At 49.1% G+C, this 22440-nt stretch overlaps 1 protein-coding gene across 6 annotated transcripts in view; it reads left to right on the top strand.

Annotated features, from left to right (window-relative positions):
- runx1 (RUNX family transcription factor 1) overlaps nucleotides 1-22440 on the top strand; it is a 29640-nt gene that overhangs the window by 5740 nt on the left and 1460 nt on the right. For 2 of the 6 annotated variants that reach the window (XM_047030564.1, XM_047030563.1), the window contains 5 exons: nucleotides 12249-12505; nucleotides 13794-13950; nucleotides 17932-18036; nucleotides 19498-19689; nucleotides 22119-22265. In XM_047030564.1, the coding sequence (XP_046886520.1) occupies nucleotides 12249-12505; nucleotides 13794-13950; nucleotides 17932-18036; nucleotides 19498-19689; nucleotides 22119-22265 (858 nt within the window). Of the gene's footprint in view, nucleotides 1-7182; nucleotides 7374-10718; nucleotides 11225-12248; nucleotides 12506-13793; nucleotides 13951-17931; nucleotides 18037-19497; nucleotides 19690-22118; nucleotides 22266-22440 lie in introns of those variants that run through there. The other 4 variants (XM_047030568.1, XM_047030566.1, XM_047030567.1 and 1 more) reach the window with 4 other exon arrangements.

The following is a 22440-nucleotide window of genomic DNA, read 5'->3' as shown; positions in this document are numbered from 1 at the left end:
CTATCCCTCTCTCTCTCTCTTTCACAAGCTCTCTCTTTCAATTTCTTTCTTTCCATCTCTCTCATAATACGTCCCTGGAAAACCATTTGTCAGACAAATGACTCAGAGATAGATAAGTCACACAAACACACACACACACACACACACACCAACTCCCACACGCATTCTCTCACACAAAAGCAGATTGTACATCTGTGGCTCCTGTCTGCCAGCACTGTTACAGAGGACCAAGTAGTCAAATCACAATGTCTAAAGAGCCAGTGCTCAGATACAACCCACATGCATACTCCGATCTTAGTTGTGATCAAAGATAGTAATGGTTCTTCAAGGAAAATACAAACATGCTCAGACACATCGTTTGTCTTGCATGGTGATGACGCGTCTTCCGTGTTCATGTTTTATTATGGACAGCCTTGCAGTCAACACCACCACAACTTTTTCATGGTGTGAAACAAGTATGGTTCCAGCGTGTACACTATGAATAGAACGTTTATGTGTCTAGCAGGCTATCATAGCTGTGTGTGTGTGTGTGTGTGTGTGTGTGTGTGTGTGTGTGTGTCTGATGTGAGTTCTTACAGCCTTGGGTCAGAAGTATCGGTGCCAGCTAGTCAGTTGCTTTATACGAGCGTCTGACTGAGTGAATGTCTGCTTGAGTAATTATGTCCTCTGATTCAGCTCTTTATGACCTCCCCAACACACACACTCTCTTCCCCACACACACACACACACACACACACACATCAGGGTAGTTTAGCTCCACCTGTTTCTGCGCAGTCATCCGGGCGCCTTGCTTACACTGTGAGCTATGCTTAGTCACACACACACACACACACACACACACACACACACACACACACACACATGCACAGACAGCTATGTTTAGTCACAGAGCCATGCAGATACATACTTATAAATGCACGCTGGACACTTACTGTAGATGTCCACAGACATAGAGAGAGACACACACAGACACACGCGCACACACACATAAAAACACACACGCACACACAGACACACACGTAAATACACAGACATTGACTGGCCTCCTCTGTCTGTCTGGCTCGTCACACTGAAGTCCAAAATCATGCCTCATCATCTTTCTCTGCTTTCTCCTTCATCTGCTCACTTTCCCTCTCCTCTCTTATAGTCCATCCTTTGCCATTCTTTCTCTTGCTCCCTCTCCCTCGCTGTCTTTCTCTCTGTCTCCCTATGTCTCTCTCTCATTGTGTTTCCCTCTGTCTGTCTGTATCTCTATCTCTCTCTCTCTCTCTCTCTGTATGTTTCTCTGCTCTGTATTCATATTGTCTTTCTAAGGTTAAATTAATAAGCTGCATTTAAATTAAGAAAAAGACATGAAGAAATGACAAGATTGGTTTCATATCCTCGTGGCATCATGTCCAAAATCCTCTGGCTTGGAACGTGACAGAGGACCGCTCCTTCCCCCAGTCAGGGGTCATTTCTCCAGCTGTGAACTTTAGGCCCCATATGAAGCCTGGGAGTCGAGTAGCCTTGACTTCCCTAAGCCCTTCTCCCTCCTCTGGCCCCTCCTCTGTCTACCCCCCATCCCCCACCCCTATCCCCCAGGAGTCTGGCCCATGTGGCAAGCTGGCCTAACATCAGACGCCCGGCACCGACGTTTGATCTCCCCCCTCCGTCCCTCCGTCCCTCCATCCCTTTTTCTCCTCCTCCGCTGCATCCAAGGAACAGGAAGAGAAGCTCTAATAAAGTTCCCTTCATTTCCTCTCCGTTTTCATCTCTCCCTCCTCCTCCTCTGCCTTTCTTCTCCTTCGTCCTCCTCCTTCCGCCTGTTCAATCACTCCTGCGTTTTGACGTTCCCCCCCCCGGTTTTTGTTCCCCCACTCTGTCGTCCTCGCGTCCTCCCCCCCCCCCTGTCTTCTCTCTCTCACTCCCTTCCCTTTTCGCTCTGTCTCTCCCTCTACCCCTCCATCCCGCTCTTCCTCTTTCTCTTCCTTCTTTCTCTTCCTCTCCTTTCACCTGCTCTCTGTCTCTTTCGCCCCCCCCCCCCTCCTACACCCCCTCCTCCCTCGCTCACTCTTCTTGTGTGCGTGTGCCTGTGTGTCAGAGAGTGTGTGAGGGAGGTAGTCATCTGGTTTGGCCACACACACATACACTGACAGCGTTCAAATCTCCCCCCCACCCACCGCCACCACCACCACCACAGCAGCATGTCCCTGGCCCTCTGCCGAGATAACCTGGTGGTCACCTCAGTCGAGAGAGTGGCCCTCAGTGTGTGTGTGTGTGTGGGGGGTCAGGCCCAGTAGAACACACACCAGAAACCATACGTTCAAGTAGCACACCTCACGCTCGTGAAACATTTGTCTCCGGTCTCCGTTCCCAGACTCTACATCTGGGTCCTTTTGGACAAGTTGCTCTGCTCATTTGTTCTCCTCCACGGTGTTTGGTTTTATTCCTCCGCTCTTTCTCTTGGTTTGGCTTCCGCTGCCGTGACCGTGACGCCACTAGACATCGCAGCGAACCCGTAGTGCGAAAACAGCACGGCCGTCCCATGATGCTTTGCGACGGGGCGCCGCCAACGCCTGCCATGCGAGAAAACCGCGACAGGAAACTTCCATCTAGCTGTCGATGGCGCGGCGGGGCGTCGTGGGGTTCAGCGTGCCGGGGCCCGACCACAGGGTCCCTGGTCGTGTCCCCGCGGTTCCGGTAATGGACCGGGCGGGGAACTGTGGGGGCCCGCAGGGACACGGCCCCGTATTAGCCACCCCACACCCCCCCCCCCCCCCCGGCCCCCCGGCCCCCTGGTCCCCCTGCCACTGTGGTTAGCAGGGAACAAAACAGCCATGCAGAGTCCTCTTCCCTCCTCTCCTCCCATCCATCTCCCAATTTGTAACCCCCACTTCGTGGTTAACGAGTGGGAGATGCAAAGTGCGTGTGCGTGCGTCGGCGAGAGGGTGTGTGTGTGTGTGTTTGTGTGTGTGTGTCCTCCTCACACCCCATCCAGCACTTCCACTGCTGTTTTATTCATCAGGGAGGCGACGCCTCGCTCTCCCCGAGAGCGTCGTCGTGTGGTGGGCTCCGAGAGGCCCCCGCTCCGCCCCTGTCTTCACAGGACTTCCTCACTTGTCCCAATTTGCCGGAATGTTCTTCTGGCTTATTTAGCAGGCCTTCATCCGGATGAGCAGGGATGAGGGCCGGAGGCTTGGGGAAGGGAGGGAGGATGGCTCGTTTCAGTTGATTAGGGCTCCTGGGTGACCCTTCGCTCACTCTCCTTCCGACCTGCTGTCATAAAGCATCTCAGTCGTGCGAGTCGTTAATTGATTTTGTGGCTGACTATTGAACAGTGTCCGAGAAACCACCCCCCCCATTCCCCTTCCACTGAACTACCCTAAACCCGACCGGTCGACCGATCACAGGCCCTCCTTTTGCCCTCTCCAAGCTACGCCGTTAGCCATACACCAATCAATCTGAACGGGCAGTATGCTTGTTCTCAATGGAAGTTTGTCACACTCTGAAACATTTCTTCCAGCACCTCATCCATGGCCTGAGTAGCATAACTCGACGGCCAAGTTCTGTAAAAAGAATGGTTAATAATGAGCGTCTTTCACAGCTACAGCTCCCTCAGTATAGAAACCTGCAGGGCTCATGACCTCATCAACCAGTCAGTTGGCTGACATTGGGGGTTTACCCTTCCAACCTTTCCTCCAGTCAACATTTCCCCCCCCCCCCCCCCCCCGTCAGTTGAGTCAGATGGGGCATTTCCTTCCAAACCTTTCCCCCGGTGAGTCAGAGTCCAGGGTAGAGGGTGTCTCTTTCTCTTTCTCTTTCGCTCCTCTCCTCCCTCTGTCTCTCGTTTCCTCTGGGATCTCCTTCTCCAATCCTCTTTTCATCCCTCTCTTCCTGCTCCCCCTGGCCAGGACACATCCCTCCGCCCCTCCAGCACATCTTTATATATATATATATCTGTCTATCTGTCTATCTGTCTATCTGTGTCTGTCTGTCTATCTGTAAGCGACAGTTATTCAAGGTAGGTAAAGTAAATGTACCTAGAACGTTCCTTCACGTCTTACCTCTGAAAAACAAGACCCTAAACCTACGATGTTGACTCTCCGTATGTGTGTGGTGTGTGTGATCGTGTGTGTGTGCATGCTTGTGTGTGTGTGTGTGTGTTTTCTGCTCCGGTGCACCTGCTCAACCATTCAAACTGCACTAAACGACGCCCGGGGCGGATCCTCCCAGCTCGCTCCTCTCTTCTTACTGTCCCCCCCCCCCCCCCCTCTCGTTTCCATCCCTCCTTCCTTCCGTCTGTCCATCTCTCCATCCGCCGCCTCACTTTACCACAGGAATACGCCCGACAGCCTGCAAACATCTGGTCTACTGTTTACTGGGCATCTTGGACACTACTTTTAGGCAGTGCAGAATACCTGAACAGTGCGTTGTGAGAGTTTTGGCTGACTCCCTCTCTCTCTCTCTCTCTCTCTCTCACTCTCTCTCTCTCTGTTTTTCTCTCTCCCTTCATCGCTCGTGTCAGAAAATCAATCAGCCGTTTCACAGGAGCAACGCCTCATAGCTGTGAGTCTCTGCTCATCAGAGGGCAAGCTGAATAATTAAACACACAGAACACTTGACTGGCAGACTATCTCACCATCTAGTACTCAGTTAATACATTCTCTCTTAATCCCTCTCGTCCTTCTCCGCCTCGTTAAAGCTCTTGTCCCATCTCACTCTCCCTTCTCTCCCTTCTCTCCCTCTCCCTCTCTCTCTCTCTCTCTCTCTCTCGTCTCTCCCTCTCTCTCTCTCTCTCTCTCTCTCTCTCTCTCTCTCTCTCTCTCTCTCTCTCTCTCTCTCTCTCTCTCTCTCTCTCTCTCTCTCTCTCTCTCTCCCTTTCTCTCTCTCTCTCTCTCTCTCTCTCTCGTCTCTCCCTCTTTCTCTCTCTCTCTCTCTCTCTCTCTCTCTCTCTCTCTCCTCTCTCTCTCTCTCTCTCTATATCTCTCTCTTTCTCTTTCTTGAAGAGAGTATGGAGGAGGGTTCATCTCTTCCTCAACTTGCAACTATTGGATGTCAACAAAAGGTGAAACGGGGGGTACAGAAGGGACCATGGGAAATAACTCTCAGCAGTAGCTATGTAAATACAGCTGGACTAAGTATGTGTGTGTGTGTGTGTGTGTGTGTAGGTGTGTGTGTGTGTGTGTGTGTGTGTGTGTGTGTGTGTGTGTGTGTGTGCGTGTGTGTGTGTGTGTTAACTGGGTGGCGCAGCACTCTTGTCTGTCGCTTGGCTGTGCTGCTAACTGATATGTCAGAAAATCAATTAATTACTTTTAAGTAGCAGTTAACTGCGTCCGCACGGTACACCCCCATGAATTATAGAGGAGGTGTGTGTGAGTGCCTGTGTGTGTGTGCCTGTTTGTGTGTGTGTGTGTGTGTGTATGTGTCTGTGTGCGCGGGTGTGGGTTTGTGCTTGTGTGATATAGAGTATTCCTGGTAACTACCGTCTTGTCACACGACTCACTTTCTAGTCTACAGTGAGTGAGTGAGACAGACAGACAGACAGAACTACAGACACACCGAAAGATAGAAAGGACAACCGACATGCAGAACTACAGAACAACTGACTGACTGATTAAGTAACAGACAGAGAGACAGACAAGCAGAGCTACTGACTGACTGACTAGCCGACTGACTAGCCGACTGACTAGCCAACTGACTGACAGACTGATAGACAGACTGACTGACTGACTGACTGACCAAAGGAACAAGAGACAGTAAGCAGAGGGTGAAGGGATGTAGGATCAGACAGAGGTGAAGAGGAAGAGGAGAAGTCCACTGTCCTCCCCAGGCTGGATCTCTCCATCGATCTCTGGCTCAATGAGGGGGAGAGGGGGAGAGAAACCTGTGTGTGTCACAGTGTGTGTGTGTAGGTGTGTGTGTGTGTATTGATCCATTGTGCCACTGTCACTGGCCTCAGGGTGGCCTCAGCTTTGGGGACAACAGGGGACAGACTGCCCCTGGCAGAGAAGGAGAGATGGAGAAGGAGATGGAGGGAGAGATGGAGGGAGAGATGGAGGGAACGAGGGAGAGATGGAGAGAGAGAGGAAGAGAAAGACAGACAGGAAAGAGGTGTGTGTGCGCGTGTGTGTATGTATGCGTGTGTGTGTGTGTGTATGTGTGTGTGTGTGTGTGTGTGTGTGTGTGTGTGTGTGTGTGTGTGTGTGTGTGTGTGTGTATGTGTGTGTGTGTGTGGGTGTGTGTGTGTGTGGGTGTATGTGTGTGTGTGTGTGTGTGTGTGTATGTATGTGTGTGTGTGTGTGTGTGTGTGTGTGTGTGTGTGTGTGTGTGTGTGTGTGCGTGTGTGTGTCCGTGTGACAGCTACAACACTATATCAAGTGTGGTGACATAGCTTATCTGTATCTGGTCCCCAGCAGTGATATCGGTAGACCGTCATAATCAACCCATGTGGCTTACCATATCCCAGACACACACACACACACACAGCTTAGCTTTGCCATCTTGTGGTACTGTCACCCAGAGTTGTGCTGGACCAGGGGCCTCTGGGATAGGTACTGCGGGCAGAGGAGTGTGTGTGGAGGACTACCCAGAAACCTCAGTGGCCACCAACCTCAGACCAGACTACCCCAGCTGGTGTCTCCTTCTCCCCATCTCCTCTTCCTACAGTGACAGGGCACTGGAATAACTTCCTACTTCCTGCCAGGCCACATGGCCAATGAGAGAGGTCCAATAAAGTCAAAGTGTCAGGCCTAATATGTATGACAACTACTGCTCTGGGGCTGATTTAGACATGTATCCTGGTTTAAACTGACCTACATTTAGGCTCTTTCAGCCCAACTTTTTGCGCCCTCAATTTCGTTTTCACTCGTTTCTCAGAACTTTTAAATAAGAGAGAAGGGAGGAGGGAGAGAGGGAGGGTGGGAGGGAGGGGGGGAGGGGGAGAGAAACAGGGGAAGGATGGTGGGGGGGGGTAGAAATGTGCAAGAAAAAAATCATTTGAGTTGCTAAATGAAATTAGCAGGTTTGAAGAGCCTGGGGGCAGAGTGATGCAGAGTCTCCCGGGGCTGCTGTTAGTCAGCGGAGAGATTAGACATGAGTGGATGCCACTCTTTTCCTCCGTCTTTTCGACGTCTTTCTCTCTGTTTAACATGTCGTGCGAGTTGGGGAGGGAGGGGTAAGTGGTGGGGTTCTATAAAAGACAGCTAGGTGAGAGGGTTGAGGTTTACCATTTTCCATATTTTCCATCCTGGCCGACAGAAGGCTCAAACCACCATTTCGCTTCTCCAGTGCCAAGAGACGAGGCATGAATCCTGGGCCCTTCTCCAACTCTGGCCCCCTGTCTTGGGCTATGTACCTGATGAGGAAAGGTCGGACTGGCAATGCGCTCTTTGGTAAACTGAACTTTACCCTTTCTTCCACCACCATCTTCATCCTCATCCTCCATCCTCCTCTTCTGCTGATCAACATCATCCTCATCATCCGTCAGATAACCTGCCCATCATCTTCAAAGTCATAAAACATTCCATTCTCCTGCATTCTGATTGTTCCCTGGCTGGAGGTGTACTTAGAAGTCCTGCACTAGAGTTAGACAGTGGCTTGGGAATTAGGCAAAGTGTGTTTTGAAGATGAAATAGTGGTTTGCAATAGCAACATTTTAATAGAAAAAAAACATTTAATGTATTATTTTTTTTTTTTATGTTTTGCTGTGTGTTACATTGGAAGAATACTATACTGACCTCTGGTAGCCTAATAGAGGGGGGAGGGATAAATACATTGATTGGATGGTATTTTATCTTATCTGTTAGTATTTTTCTACGAAATGACTTTGTCATTTAAACCATTTCCAGCATTGATTCGGTCCAGTTGAAGTGGCTCCCCAGTTAAACGCGTGAACATGCGGCAGGGTTTGTAGTCTCGCGACGCATATCGATAGATTTGATAGCCAACTACATACATTATTGATCAAGCAGTTTGCGCCTATCCGATTACTGCTACTCAGAGATGAACACGACTATATTGGAAAATAGAATACTCTCTTTCTCTTTCGCTTGCTCTTATTCTCTTCTCAACAATAATAGGCCCACAAAATAGTGTTCTTTACCATCACCCACAATGTAAAAATGTTGAACTATTGATGAATTATTTAAAATAATTTCTTTAGACCAAGAAAATCGATCCAGCCGTGGCAACATCACGACTTTAAAATTATTAATGGCGTAGGCTATAGGACAAATCTAAAATCTTTCGTTCATTGATTCATAATTTTTTTATTCCCGTTGTTAAAATGTTTGCATGATTATAATTACTAAAATACAAAGAGTATTTCCTTGTATGACCCAAGTTAACATTGTGTATCATAATACAGTTTTATTTAGTTGTCCAATCCCTCCAAAGGAGGACATTTGCGCTTTATACCCGTAAAAGTTCCTGCAGATTGCGATATGAAAAGGTTTTTAATGTGTCTTCAATTAAAAAATATCCTTTGTTATTTTTGTGTTCACTAATAATGGCCTTTTTTCGTCGGATATTATACAGAATATAGTTTGTCGTGGATGACTTTGGGCCTACTGAATAGCCTAACATAATTAAATGTAACTTGAGATTGTCATGTTGATCAGCATACTTCAAGACTAAATCTACGATATTAGGCTCCCAATCTCTTTCAAATATAGTTCTAGTGATGAACAATGGTTGTAGGCCAAGAGCTTTTTAATCAATCCGTCATCCTGCGCATGTGTTCAATTTTGACACGTCGGGACCGCCGGGTTCTGATTCGGTTGATAAATCCAGAGAAAAACTTTTCTAACCAAGCATATATTAAATATACATATAAGTATGCATGTATATTCCATATATCTATATGTATAGAAAGAAAGAGAAGGCCAGTCACTTCCAATCACGGACATGGAACTGTCCGGAAGAGTGGAAGCGCGAGCCGTTACATTTTTTATCATCACCCCCGTGGCTACATTCTGTGAACACGGAGAAATAGGAGAGAAACTGGCAGGTAGCTTAAAGTTCTCGACAAGTCTGTCAGACTGACTTATTTTTTCGTGAAATCAAACTGACTAACTCATCAGACAAAGCTTTTAATTCCAAGACGCATGTTTACAGATTGGTAGGGCCTTCTGATTCCCCGGTGACTGATGCCGTCTTATTCCATCTAGTTTAAAGGTATCTGGTTAATGAAGACAGCCACGGCCTGGTTTGCTAATCAAATTATACCCTATCACAACAGCCTTCACGGAAAGCATCGAAATTAATCGGAATATAGATTTTCATGGTTCGGGCCTTGGTTTTATTTGTGGAAATATAATTTGTATAAGTGAAAGATAATGGAATGTGCATTAAAATAAAGCGTCCTACATATTTGGGGAAATATGATGTGCATATGTGTAGTCTAGATATTTCTATTGAGAAAACATTTTTTACGCATTCTGTATCCAACCATCGTATGCTATGACATTCAGTTCGGTGAGAAAGAGCATGTGTTTTTTTATTTGCCTGTTTGTGATTCAGATGAGATGCTACCCCCTGTGGGTCATTTGAGATACTACAACGACGCAGTGTGGCCATGATGATCTAGCCTACAGTGAGCCATAGCCTAGATTATGATTTAGCACAATTTAGCACTGTGTTTGGATACTTGATTTTCTATGGAGATTGAGTACATTCAGACCAAAGTAACGAGTTCTGACAGAGCACGTTCCACAGAGCACGTTCCTTAATTAGTTAATCTTCTTAATCTGTGTATTCGTTCATGTTTTCATGTTATAAACAGAGACACATCACACATGTTACAGCTGATTATGGTGTTAATCGTGAATAGGTTCTTCTGAGGCATAGGGCTATAGGCTACTATAACGACGGCGTCTTAGTCCACATCATCAGTCTGGAACCGATCCATGTTTTTAAGGGAAACAGGTCTACTGGAAACGGGATATCGTCCCTAAAATGCGGCGTCTTCGTGTAATCTATTCGCAGATCTGGTGCAGGCTGGTCATCCGGCCGGACTGGTGACGCCGTGACTATAGTTGTCCTTGAATAGTTAAAACTGTACCTGACTCCTAACAGAACTTTTAGATAGTAGCCTACGGCGTCTGGGAATTCAGCGTAAGTATGAGTTCTAGGCCTTTACATCTCCTTTCTCTGGATAGAGAAGGAGATTTATTGTGGGTGCAATATCTTTATTAGCTTGTATTCGTATGCTCTGCATCTCTGCAACATAACTTATCTTATGAAACGTATAGCCTAAAATTACGTTTAGCCTTATGGGATCCACACAAGAGCCACGTAGAAATGTCTGACATTGTGCGGAATTTAGTTTTTGTTCAATATAAGTTAGGGCACTAGTGGTTGAAATTGTCATTTTGACCACAGAATGTTTAAATGTCTACATGGTCTCTGTTTATTTGTCTGTGTATTCGTCTTCTGCCACAGTCGTCTCTCGTGTTGCACGCTGTTGACTTGCACAGTAAAAACCAAAACCACAATACCAGAGCGAGACCGCTGCGGCCGTCTCACCAAACCTTGCGCACCGCAGTCCCACAGTGGAATTCCATTGACTGGAGAGAGCCCCAGTCCTCAGGCCACACCTTTCTTAGACGGACGCTGCTCTGATTGGTTAATCCCTCAAGAGCTCTTCGTTGTCCTCTAATCTCATTGGTTGAGATTTGCCTATGCAAATCCACCCTAGAGGGCTACATTCCAACACTGCCCACTGCCAGTAAAAGCCTGCCTCACTGTCGGGACGTTCATTCATAGCGTACACATCCTAACTTAATCCCTCTCAAAAACGGAGACAATTAAACCACGGTGTTTTCGGTACAGCGAGGTGGTCGTGTAAACAAATATATAACCTCGACAGAAAGAAGATACGAAGATATTTTTTGAGACAGCGATTCGAAGAGCGCCCGAGCTGACGCACCTGGTAGTTTTGCTGTATCTTTTGCCTACCACTTTAAAGTTGTTGAATTTCGGGGCTTGGCTTCTATATCACGGATCACAGAATGTGGACATCACACACCAGGCTATAACGGGCTGTAATTGACTCCAGTGCACAGCCCCAATCACGCGCCAGACTTGCGCACGCGGATACCTCCTCTGCTTGATTTCAACTGATGCTCTATGCGTCTCGGGAGAAGTTGAACGAAAGCGGACATTCTAATTATATCATTAATTCGCAGAGGTAGATTACTATACTGCGGTGGACAAATGGTCTTTCTCTGGGACTCCAAATACGGTACGACTCTTTTTTGATTCCGTTGTTGGCTTGTTTAACTAATGTTTCATTTCTGTACATGAATGACTTGCTTGTTTTTACGCATCACGGAGAACCGTTCAGTTGACATCCGATGAACTTCTCCTTTCTGCTCAGCCGTTACTTGCCGAACCAGTAGGCTATGAACGTATTTGACCAACCATTACTCAACGCAGAAGTGACAGTTTGCTTTATTTCCTCCTGAAATTAAGTTTCCGTGATGAACCTCACACAACGCACGCAAATACTGGGTTATGCATGAGCAAAGTATTCGCTTAAACCATTTCTCATGAACTTCACTCACCATGTAGCCTACCACAGTAAACCCAATACTTCTGTTGGGGTTCAGTAAGTCTCGTGGCACACTGTGAGTGTGTGTTTGGAGACGAGGCAGCGGCGGTTTTTAAACCCCCGTTTGTTCCAAACCGCTAGCATGTGGCATCGATTGTGGTTGGCTGAGTGACAGTCAGACCGACAGCGCGCGCCGGGGCCCTGTCAGAAAGCAGCGCCGTGTGGTTTTAACGGGAACGTTTCACGTGCTTCCAGGTCTTCGGGTTTGGCTCGGTTCACTGTTATTTTATATATATTTTGAAAGACTTTGTTTTTCAAGTAGTTCTGGCGACCACATTTACAGTCGTGCAAAATAACTGACTTCCAATACAGAAACACAACTTAATAAACAGACATTGTACATCCGATTATATTAGCGTTATACTTTAAATAAGCCTACGGTATTTATCTGACGTCTTTAAAATTCCATTGGCAATTATCTAATTTTATTAACATTTGGGCAAAGATCATGATAGAATTTTACTTCATTTTAAGACAGAAATACGTTGATAAAAAAAATGAAACATTGTCTTGGCTGTGTATCTGTAAATGAGAAGAATGTGTAACCAACTTTGTACAAACGGCATTCAAGAGTGAGCTTGATGAGCGTGCACAAGAGTGTGTGACTGCATCTTCAGTATACTCTTCTCATCACCCACCACATTGTGTCCCTCAGACCATCCCCCCGGTCGGCGCTTCACTCCCCCATCCACCACCCTGTCATCTGGGAAGGTGAGCGAGGGCTTGCCCCTGGGGGCCCAGGACAGCAGTGGCGCTGCCCTGGTGAGCAAGCTGCGCATGGCGGACAGGGGCATGGTGGAGGTGCTGTCAGACCACCCGGGAGAGCTGGTGAGGACGGACAGCCCCAACTTCCTGTGTTCAATTCTGCCCACTCACTGGCGCTGCAACAAGACTCTGCCCATCGCCTTCAAGGTAAGCCTGCATGTGTGTGTGTGTGTGGGGGGGGGGGGGACGTGTCAGGGGTATTTAGGTGCCCTGGTTTTATTTGTAGACATTGAGGGAATAATTTTTTGGACTGTCTGGCTTATGTCAGTGAGCTGAGAGGTCAGTCTTTAGACGTGTGTGTGTGTGTGGGTGTGTGTTACACTTTTTGGTCACTAAAAGATTGAAGCAAAAGTCAGTTATACATGAAAATGTACGGAAGAAGAGTGCCTTACCAAAATAACATCAAATCTGTCACTGTTGTCACCCCAGTGTAATTTCTAGTGTCAATGAATTAGATTAATTATATTTCATTATAATTTCTATAGTTTTCAAAATGGGTAATTCTCACAAATGACAAATAGTCGTTTTTTGTTCCTCTAGGAATTAATTTTAATTTTAGGGAGGGGTGGCTTTCAAGCACTTTACGACAAATAGATTTATGAGCTAATAGAAAAAAATATGCTTTTAGAAAAAAATAACATATTAGATTGATTGAGTTTTCCCCATTATGCACAACGCTGCGGCCGGATGTCATTGCCATTAAGTTCTAATGGAGGATGTTTTCCACAGTGTTTTGGTCTGTTGTCAGCTTGGTAGGAGAGCTTCATAATTGTTTCCTTATTATTGTTTGTTCTGCAAGATCATTTTCATGGTCCACTGCTAGCCATCTCTCTCATGTCTGAGTCTGTGTGTGTGTGGGTGTGTGTGTGTGGGGGGGGTTGTGTGTGTGTGCTTTTCTCCCCCTCTTTCTCATGTCTGACTTCCGTACTTCCCCTAGCTGCCCAGAGAATGTAAACTAAAAAAAGATTGCCAAAACCCGTATTTTCCAACCTCATGCACATACTAGAACGTGTGTGTATGTGTGCGTGTGATTGAGGGCTTTTGCAGACTTTTTTCTATAAAAACTGAAGGGAACAGTTTGCGGTATCTCCACTGTAAATTTGCACGTTGATGCTTTGGTATGTTTACAGTTCATATGAAAATGACCCTCCTTGCTTCTATTTGCTTTGGGTGTGGAGCCTCGGTAGTGAGGCACCATCAGTCCCTCCACCCTCGCTAGCTGCCTGCCACACACACTACAGGCTCATGGGGCTCTGCTTTGGTGCTGGGATCTTTAGTCAAATACTTTCCTTATGAAGTACATTCTGTGTTTTGCCTTGGGGGGAAAAAAGTTCTTCTTCCATTCAGAATTCTATTTGTTGTTTGTTTTATATGTTTCCAAAGTAGCTAACTCTCTCTCTCTCTCGCTCTCTCTCTCTGGCGATGACCATTCTAGGTGGTTGCCCTTGGAGACATCCCAGACGGTACCTTGGTTACGGTGATGGCAGGCAACGATGAGAACTACTCAGCTGAGCTCCGCAACGCTACCGCCGCCATCAAGAACCAGGTGGCCCGCTTCAACGACCTGCGCTTCGTAGGCCGCAGTGGACGAGGTACACACACACTCCCACACACACTCCCACACACATACTCCCACACACCCCCCCCCCGACCCCCCCCCCCCCCCGCTTGTCTGTCTGTCTCTCTCCCACTCTCCATCTCTTTCTGTTGTTTTTCCCTCTTCCTTCGCCTTTCTATCAGTCTCTCTCACCTTCTGTCACTCCCCCTCCCCCTCTCTCTCTCTGTCCGTCTCTCTGTCCGCCTTCACTCCCCCCCCCTCTCTCTATCTTATGGACACCCACACACATACCTTCACATCTGACTCATCGGTGCAATGTCTCTGGAGTTTGTGTTCTTTAGCTGCTGTGTCACATCAGTCAGTTTGTACCAAGGACAAACTCTTCTTGAGAACAACAACAGTCAGATATCACCATGGGGGGGGGGGGGGCTTAACAGCAGAATCAGACCCTCTGTTCATCAGAGGTCCCATTTAAAGGCTGAATTTGAACTTTGTCGAGAACTTTGTTGGTCCAAATGACACGCATCTCCCACGAGACTCGGCCGTCGAAACCTCTCCGTCTCCACTCTTTCTCTCTCTCTTTCTGCTCTTACTGTTCCTGTTCACTCCCTTCCTTCTCTCTTTCTGTCTAACGGACACAACAGACTGTCGCCTCCGAATCAGATGCAGGCAAATGCCAGGCCCTTATCTATTTAAAACATTGGCTTCTGTGTACATTAGTTACTCCACAAACTGTTTTCTTTCTGTCTGTCTTCTTCTCTCTCCGTGTCTCCCTTTCATTCCGCTTATTGTACTATTAGGTCAACAGTCTGGCACATAGCTTAATGGAAGTTTACACCCCCATTGACACACATACTGTACATGAATACACACACACACGCATGCCAACATCCACTCACATAATTGTGGTGTTTTTACGGTGGTGTTGTGGTCAGAATGTCGGGAGATGGATTCGCCTGTCAGATGTGGATGGTGTAGTGGATTAGAGAAGGAACCTGTGTGGTGTAACCAGACGGTATGATGCCTGCGTGTGTGTGTGTGTGTGTGCGTGCATGCAGTTCTCTCTTATTCACGCATAGTTCCTCCTTTCCTCTGGGCCTTACCTCTCACTTACACCATGTTCGTCACACACACAAACAAAACTGCAGTCCCTGGTACTTCGGGGAAACACACACACACACGGGCAGTTTTATTCAGAACGTCGATAAGACAGCTGTGATTGGCCAATGCAGATAGGAACCACCGTGATGAACAGACTACCCCTGTGCAACAAGTCAACAAGCCTGGACTTGCAACGCACACACTCACACACACACACACATACTTACACCGAGATTAAAGGGGCTTTCACACATACGTAAGGTGTGTATGTGTGCGCGTGTGAGTAACCAGACAAAAGCAGCCTTCTGTTGATAGGGGCGATTACAGCGAGATAGACCCTGAGTAAACAGTCTTCTCTGTACTGTAAGCCCTGGAGAAATGTAAGCAGGGGAAAAGCCTCTCTCTCTCACACACACACACACACACCAAGACAACACGTGGACACACACTCATACGCTCATATATAGTCACCCGTTCACACCCTCGCCCATACATTCACACACACGATGGCCATACACACATATACACACCAACGCACGCACCCAGACACATGCGCACCCTATGCATTCACCTCCACCCACACCCTGTCTTGCGAGCACAGACACACGCAGGCAAGCAGTGATGGTGTCTGATCAGACCGACAGACTGACAACCCCTCGGGCCACAAAGACCACAGCAGCTCTCTCTCTCTCCTTCTCTCTCCTTCTCTCTCCTTCTCTCCTCTTTCTCTCTCTTAATCTCTCCTTCTCTCTCCTTCTCTCTCCTTCTCTCTCCTTCTCTCTCCTTCTCTCCTCTTTCTCTCTCCTAATCTCTCCTTCTCTCTCCTAATCTCTCCTTCTCTCTCCTTCTCTCTCCTTCTCTCTCCTTCTCTCTCCTTTCTCTCTCGCTTTCTCTCTTTTGCGCCACGTATCCCTCTATCAACCCCTCTCCATGACGTACTTGCCGATGCAACAAAGGAGGATGTTTGCAACCGTTTTCTCCTTTTGGTCTTTCCCGTATCTCTCCGTCCTTTTCTCTCTCGCTCGTCCTCACTTTCTGGGCTCCCAGTGAGTCATGGTGGATCACTAAACTGGCCAAGGACACTCCCTCCATCCACCCCACCCTTCATCTATCCTTCCCTCCCTCCCTCCATCCATTCATTTGTGCAGAATTGCACATTTTTGTCGACGTTCACATCTATACACTAGAGCATGACTTACTCTCTCTCTCTCGCACACACACACACACACGCACACTAACACACACACACACACACTAACACTACAGCTTTGTACCAGGGGATATCCCTTAAGCAGTGTGCCTCTCAGACTTCATGTCTCTCTAACAGATGCTAAAACTGCATATTCATGGCAACTTCTGTGTGTGTGCGGCGTGCGTGCAAGAGAGAGAGACTGCGTGTGTGTGTGTCTGTACACATCTTCTCAGTATTGAGCGACGAACCCAAACCCCATAATGATAAATGAAGCTTTGTCGTGGTACAGCAACCAAACGGAGTTCAGATCCCTCGCGTGTGCTCTCACAGAAACATTAGCACCTGGTCGTCTCCAAGTGTGTGTGTGGCCACAGACTTCCCAGTGGTCAGCAGGTGGTGTGTGTGTGTGTGTGTGTGCTGTAACAGACGCCCAGCTCTAGGTTGGCGTTCGCTTGTCTGTGTGTGGTAACTCTATTCCAGCCTTGGCACAGCCTCTGCCTGCCTTCCCTGGGTGCCCGTACCTCCATGGTGGCCAACAAGTGTGTGTGTGTGTGTGTGGTTTTGTACTGGACAATACACCCAAGCTTGGCGTTGAGTGATGGACAGTTGCAGGGAGAATATCGGAAATCCCCCCTCTCCTCTTTCCACACACACACACACTCGCACGCACGCACACACGCACACACACACACACATACGCTGTTCATATGAAAAAGCATACATACAAACACATCCATAAATAGATACATACATAGATGGATCATATATACGTCCATAAACACACACGTACACACACTATCACAATACATACACACAAACATACACACGCACACACAAGACTGTCAGACAGTCGGCCTTGTGCTCTCAACGCCAGACTCACTGACTGGATTAGTCACGCGGCGGCTCACTCAAGCCCACTCTCTCTCCCTCTCTCTCTCTCTCTCTCTCTCTCTCTCTCTCTCTCTCTCTCTCTCTCTCTCTCTCTCTCTCTCTCTCTCTCTCTCTCTGTCTCTCTCTGTCTCTCTCTCACACACACACACACACACTCACACACACACGGCCATAAACACATTCACATTTGCCCGCGCGTTCGCAGACGAGCACGTCTGCGCTTGCACACGCGTGTCCGCTCGCGCTCTGCAATGCGCGTTTACGTGTATGTTTACGTGCGTGTTTACATGTGTGTTTACGAGGAGTAAATAGGCGTGGGGCCATGGGGTCTAGCTCTCACTGTGATATCTCTCTGGCCCGGGGTTATTCCTGTCTGAGGCTGTGCTAATGTACGGAGCAGACACAGGCCATCTGAGGAGAGAGGGAGGGAGGGAGGGAGGGAGGGAGGGAGGGAGGGAGGGAGGGAGGGAGGGAGGGAGGGAGGGAGGGAGGGAGGGAGGGAGGGAGGGAAACTAAACATAGATGGGGACGGGTAGATAGAGGATATGGTGTCTAGCTGTGCAGCCTGCAGACTTATTTTACAATGGAAAAGGCCAGACTTTAAGGCACTGTTGTGGGACACAATGTGTACCTCGCAATAAAGGACAGGACCGCCGAAAGTGAGCGGTCCACGTGAAACGGCCAACATGGCGTCCGTGAACCGTGACGCGAGGGATCTGGTGTGTACGGCAGGCCCGACAAGTGACGACCTCGTTTTCTTTTCTTTCTCTCTGTCGTTCTCTTGGCCCCCCCCCCCCCCCCCCCACCCTCCACCCCCTCTTCCTCCACCAGGGAAGAGCTTCACTCTGACCATCACCGTGTTCACCAACCCCCCCCAGGTGGCCACCTACCAGAGGGCCATCAAGATCACCGTGGATGGGCCCCGCGAGCCACGACGTGAGTACCTCCTTCATCCTCCTCTTCCTCCTCCTTCATCCTCCTCCTCCTCATCCTTCTCCTTCATCCTCCTCCTCATCCTCCTCCATCTCTTCCTCCTCCTTCATCATTCTCCTCATCCTCTTCCTCCTCCTTCATCATTCTCCTCATCCTCATCCTCCTCCTTCACCATCCTCCTCATCCTCCTTCTCCTTCATCCTCCTCCACCTCTTCCTCCTCCTCTTCCACCTCTTCCTCCTCCTTCATCATCCTCCTCATCCTCCTTCTCCCTCATCCTCCTCCACCTCTTCCTCCTCCTCCTCATCCTCCTCAACCTCCTCCTCCTCCTCTTCACCATCATCACCACCATCATCACCATCACTGACATCCGAGTCACTGACATCCCCGCTTTCCTCGATGCCTCCATCCCAGCGATCCTCGTTAGCATCGGAATCGTTCGTGATTGTCTTCATCCCGCGTGCCCATCGACATTCAGTGTTAGGACAACAATGGGTCTGACAGCCAGGGGCGGAGTTGGGGCTGCGTTGGAGGGTTAGCGGATGGTCGGGTTTCTATTTGGGGGTCTGGCAGGAAGATGGAGTGACGCGGCGGGACTCTCTAGCCCAGCGCGTCTGGCCCTCGCAGCCGTTAACATTCTGACTCCCCGTTGGTCTGTTATTCCGGTTTGGGAATCTGATGTTGGGCGCCGTGAGACTTTGTCAACGGTCTGGCTGGCTCAGAGTCTGTGTGTGTGTGTGTGTGCGTGTGTGTGTGGCTGGCCAGATTCGAGGTTCTGGCGTGTGCTTCAAAGGGCTGAGACACAGGCTCTAGTTACAGCACCACTTCCTCCCAACGCACCAGCTCTGTGCTTGTGTGTGTGTGTGTGTGTGTGTGTGTGTGTGTGTGTGTGTGTGCGCACGCGTACATGTCTGGGTGGGCGGATGAAGATGAGTGATGGTTTTTCACAGCTGAGGCAAGCTGGCTGTACTCACTCACTCTTGCTGGCTGTCCTTTTTGTCTATCTCTCTCCCTCTCTCTCTCTCTCTCTCCCTCCCTCTCTCTCTCTCTCTCTCTCTCTCCCTCCCTCTCTCTCTCTCTCTCTCTCTCTCTCTCTCTCTCTCTCTGACACTGCATCCCTCCATCCCGCCTCCCCTCCCCGTCTCCTCACCCTTCACAGCACACCGACCAGCCTCTTTTCATCCCTCTCTGCATGTCTGTGACGACCGTTGTCTGTAAAATGGGCTCCACGAATCAAGATGTAAAGGGCCCATTGCCTTTGACAGTCTGTGGCGTTCCACAGCATGGATATAGAGAGATAGGGGATTTACGGCGATTAGGATTCTAGAAGTTGTCATCGTGGACCACTGGCAGAACCTGATCTGCTCCCGGGCGTGTGCAAACGAATCCCCTTTTGTGTGCGAGTGCGTGCGATGCCGTCTCTCTAACTCTGTGTCGTCTGTGTGTGTGTGTGTGTGTGTGTAGGCCACAGACAGAAGCTCGATGACGTAAAGCCAGGCGCGCTGGCCTTCTCTGAGCGCCTGAGCGAGCTGGAGCAGCTAAGGCGGAACACCATGAGGGTCACGCCCCCTCACCATCACCACGCCCCTACGCCAAACACCCGGCCAGCCCTCCACCCCGCCCCTTTCACCAGCCCCTCCCACTCACAGATTCCAGGTGGGTCCATCTACCTCCTTAGGCTTCACGCGCATGGCGTTAAGAGTAGACGTTTTTGACGGTTTGTGTCTGAAAGCTGCGTGTGTGCGTGCGTAGGGGGTCTGTTTTTCTCAAGTACCAGTGCTTCCTCTTCTGTGGTTTTGCCCGATCCCATTGTGGTCGACGGTTTAGTCCTGGACTCGCATTCTCTGACATACAAACACGGTTTTCTGTTTCGCTTCTCCCCATCTGCGGTCGGGATGGAATTAGCTTGCGAGGGGTGCGTATCGACGAGCGTGCGTGCACGCAGAAGGGTGTGCGGTCGCGCTGGCGTCAGTCTGTGCATGTGTCAGTCTGTGCATGTGTCAGTGACTAACCAGCAGAAGGAAGGAAGCAGGGTATCTTTGGGTAGAATTGCAAACCCCGTAGGCTAAGGCTTTACCACAGAGGCCCGCGTTCGATTCCAGCCATGGCTATTTGCTGCATGTCATTGTATATCTCTCTCTCTCTCTTTCTCTCTCTTTATCTCTCTCCTGTCTGTCTAGTTTCTCCTGTACTGTCACTATCATTAATAAAGCAGAAATGCCTACAGATCAAAAATTGAAGTAAAGATGCAGCCATAGAGAGGAGGAGGAAGTGAGAGTTAGCTGACAGGAAGTTGAGCTGTGTGAAAAGTCCTCTAGGCCAAACCAAAACATACACCTTCTCACGCAACGGTTGGCTGTTACCATGAAAGATACACATTCGTCAAAACAACTGTTGACCAATCGTTTATGTCGTAATGGCTATTCGGACTAGAAAGTGTTGTAAATGTATCACGAGGATAGGTTGAAAAATGGAGGAATATTAAAAAGAATGTACACATACTGTAGGTGCAGCGGATTGTAAGGAGGTAATAAACAGCCATACAGAGACGAAGAAAAAGGGGGGGATGTGGATAAAACCAGAGAAAGATGAATGGATGGATGGATGGATGGAGAAGCGAGGAGGGAGAGGGGCAAGTCCTGACGCTTCCTGTCTTGTGGGTTGTTCTAATACCGAGGCCAGAAATAGCATTGGGATGGTTGCCAGCGGAAACCGTTATTAAGTCATTCAAGACTTCTCTTTTCCCCCTCCCTTTCTCCACTCCTCCCTCCTTCCTTCTTGGCCCTCTCTCTTTTTTTACCCGCTCTTCACCTCCATCTCTGTCTGCCTCTCTTTCCAGTTTTGTGAAAATCCGTGGCAGCTGGAACCATAGTGTGTGTGTGTGTGTGTGTGTGTGTCTGTTCAGCCTGTATGGCTCTCGTGCCAGTGTTAGTTGGCATCCTGTCTTTGAGGGTTCTGTGCTCAAGCTGTGTGTGCATGTGTGTGTGCATGTCTCTGTGTGTGTGTGTTTCCCCTCTGCTCATTAGACACGGTACCCTCATTCAAACTATTCAAAACAACATACTCCAGATTAGTTGTAGAGTATCTCCCGGCTCTGTGTCCGTGTGTGTGTGCGTGTCTGTTTGCATGTGTGTGGGAATGCCGTAAAAATGAATGAGCCGCAGCCCCAGCAGCAGCACCGGATGCAAAGGGCCGCCTCCAGCCACCCACCCAGCCATGTGTGACTCCTGCCCCAGATCAGAGCTCCAGAGCCTGGGGAGGGAGCCAGGAAAGGAGGGGGCTTCAGGGGGCCTTGGCACAGGGCCTAGGGGCCCAGCGCGTAGCACTTTGGGGAGTTGGCTGCACTTAAAAAGGCCACTGACGTCTTGGCTGCTGTGCGCAATTTGCTTCCTCTCTCTGTCTGCGAGGCCGTAGGAGCCACACACAGACACACACGCCACACATACGCCCGCGCGCGCACGCACAACCTCTTGTCTGCGAGTCTGCGGGTGATCACTGCCGTTTATTAGACCACAGGGAGAAAGGCTGGCTGCCTTAGAGAGAGCACACTCACACACACACACATACATACACATACACACACAAACACACTCAGTGAGGCCCTCCTCCCCAGCTTGTCCACCCCCGCACCGAGTTAATCACTTCCTCTTCGCTCTCCTTCATCCCCGACCATCTCTCCCTCCATCTTTCTACCATGCATTCCCCCCTTTTTCTCCTCCCATCTCGGCCCCCTTTCTTTTGTCTTCCCTTTCTCCCTGCTCCTTTGTCCCTCTCTCTCCCTCCTCCCTCATACTCTTCCAGGTGTGTGGAGCGAGGGAGCAGGTGTCGATAGTTTTACACACCCATGTCTAAAACGTTCACACACTGCCTCTCCAGTTGCACAGGGAGATCTCATATGTTTCATGTTTTACCTGTTCAGCAGATGCCCGACAGGAACAAATAGAGACCCTGAGGCGTGTGTGTGTGACTGTGTGTGTGTGTGTGTGGCCCTCTCGGGGTGTGTACAGAGCTGGTGACGGGGGTTGGGTTTGTGTGTGTGTGTGTGTGTGTGAAGGTGTGACCCTCTGGTCTCTGTGCTGTGTTAGACTCCAGGCAGATGCAGAGCTCCCCTTCCTGGTCCTATGAGCCGTCCTATCCCTACCTGGGCCAGATGACCACGCCCACCATCCACTCCAGCACGCCCATCTCGCCCAGCCGCTCGTCTCTGGGTGACCTGCCCAGCCGCCTGTCAGGTAACACACACACACCACACATACACACACCACACATACACACACCACACATACACACACCACACATACACGCACACACAAACGCACCAACGCACCCCACACACCGGATCTTTCTCTCGGACCCCTGTTTTCTGTGTCTTTCACACACACACACACACACACACAGAAACAACTC

This window comes from Hypomesus transpacificus, chromosome 12 (genome assembly GCF_021917145.1).
Source record: "Hypomesus transpacificus isolate Combined female chromosome 12, fHypTra1, whole genome shotgun sequence".
Lineage (NCBI taxonomy): Eukaryota > Metazoa > Chordata > Actinopteri > Osmeriformes > Osmeridae > Hypomesus > Hypomesus transpacificus.
Note: the sequence above shows the minus strand (reverse complement) of the source record. Positions and strands in the feature narration are given on the sequence as shown.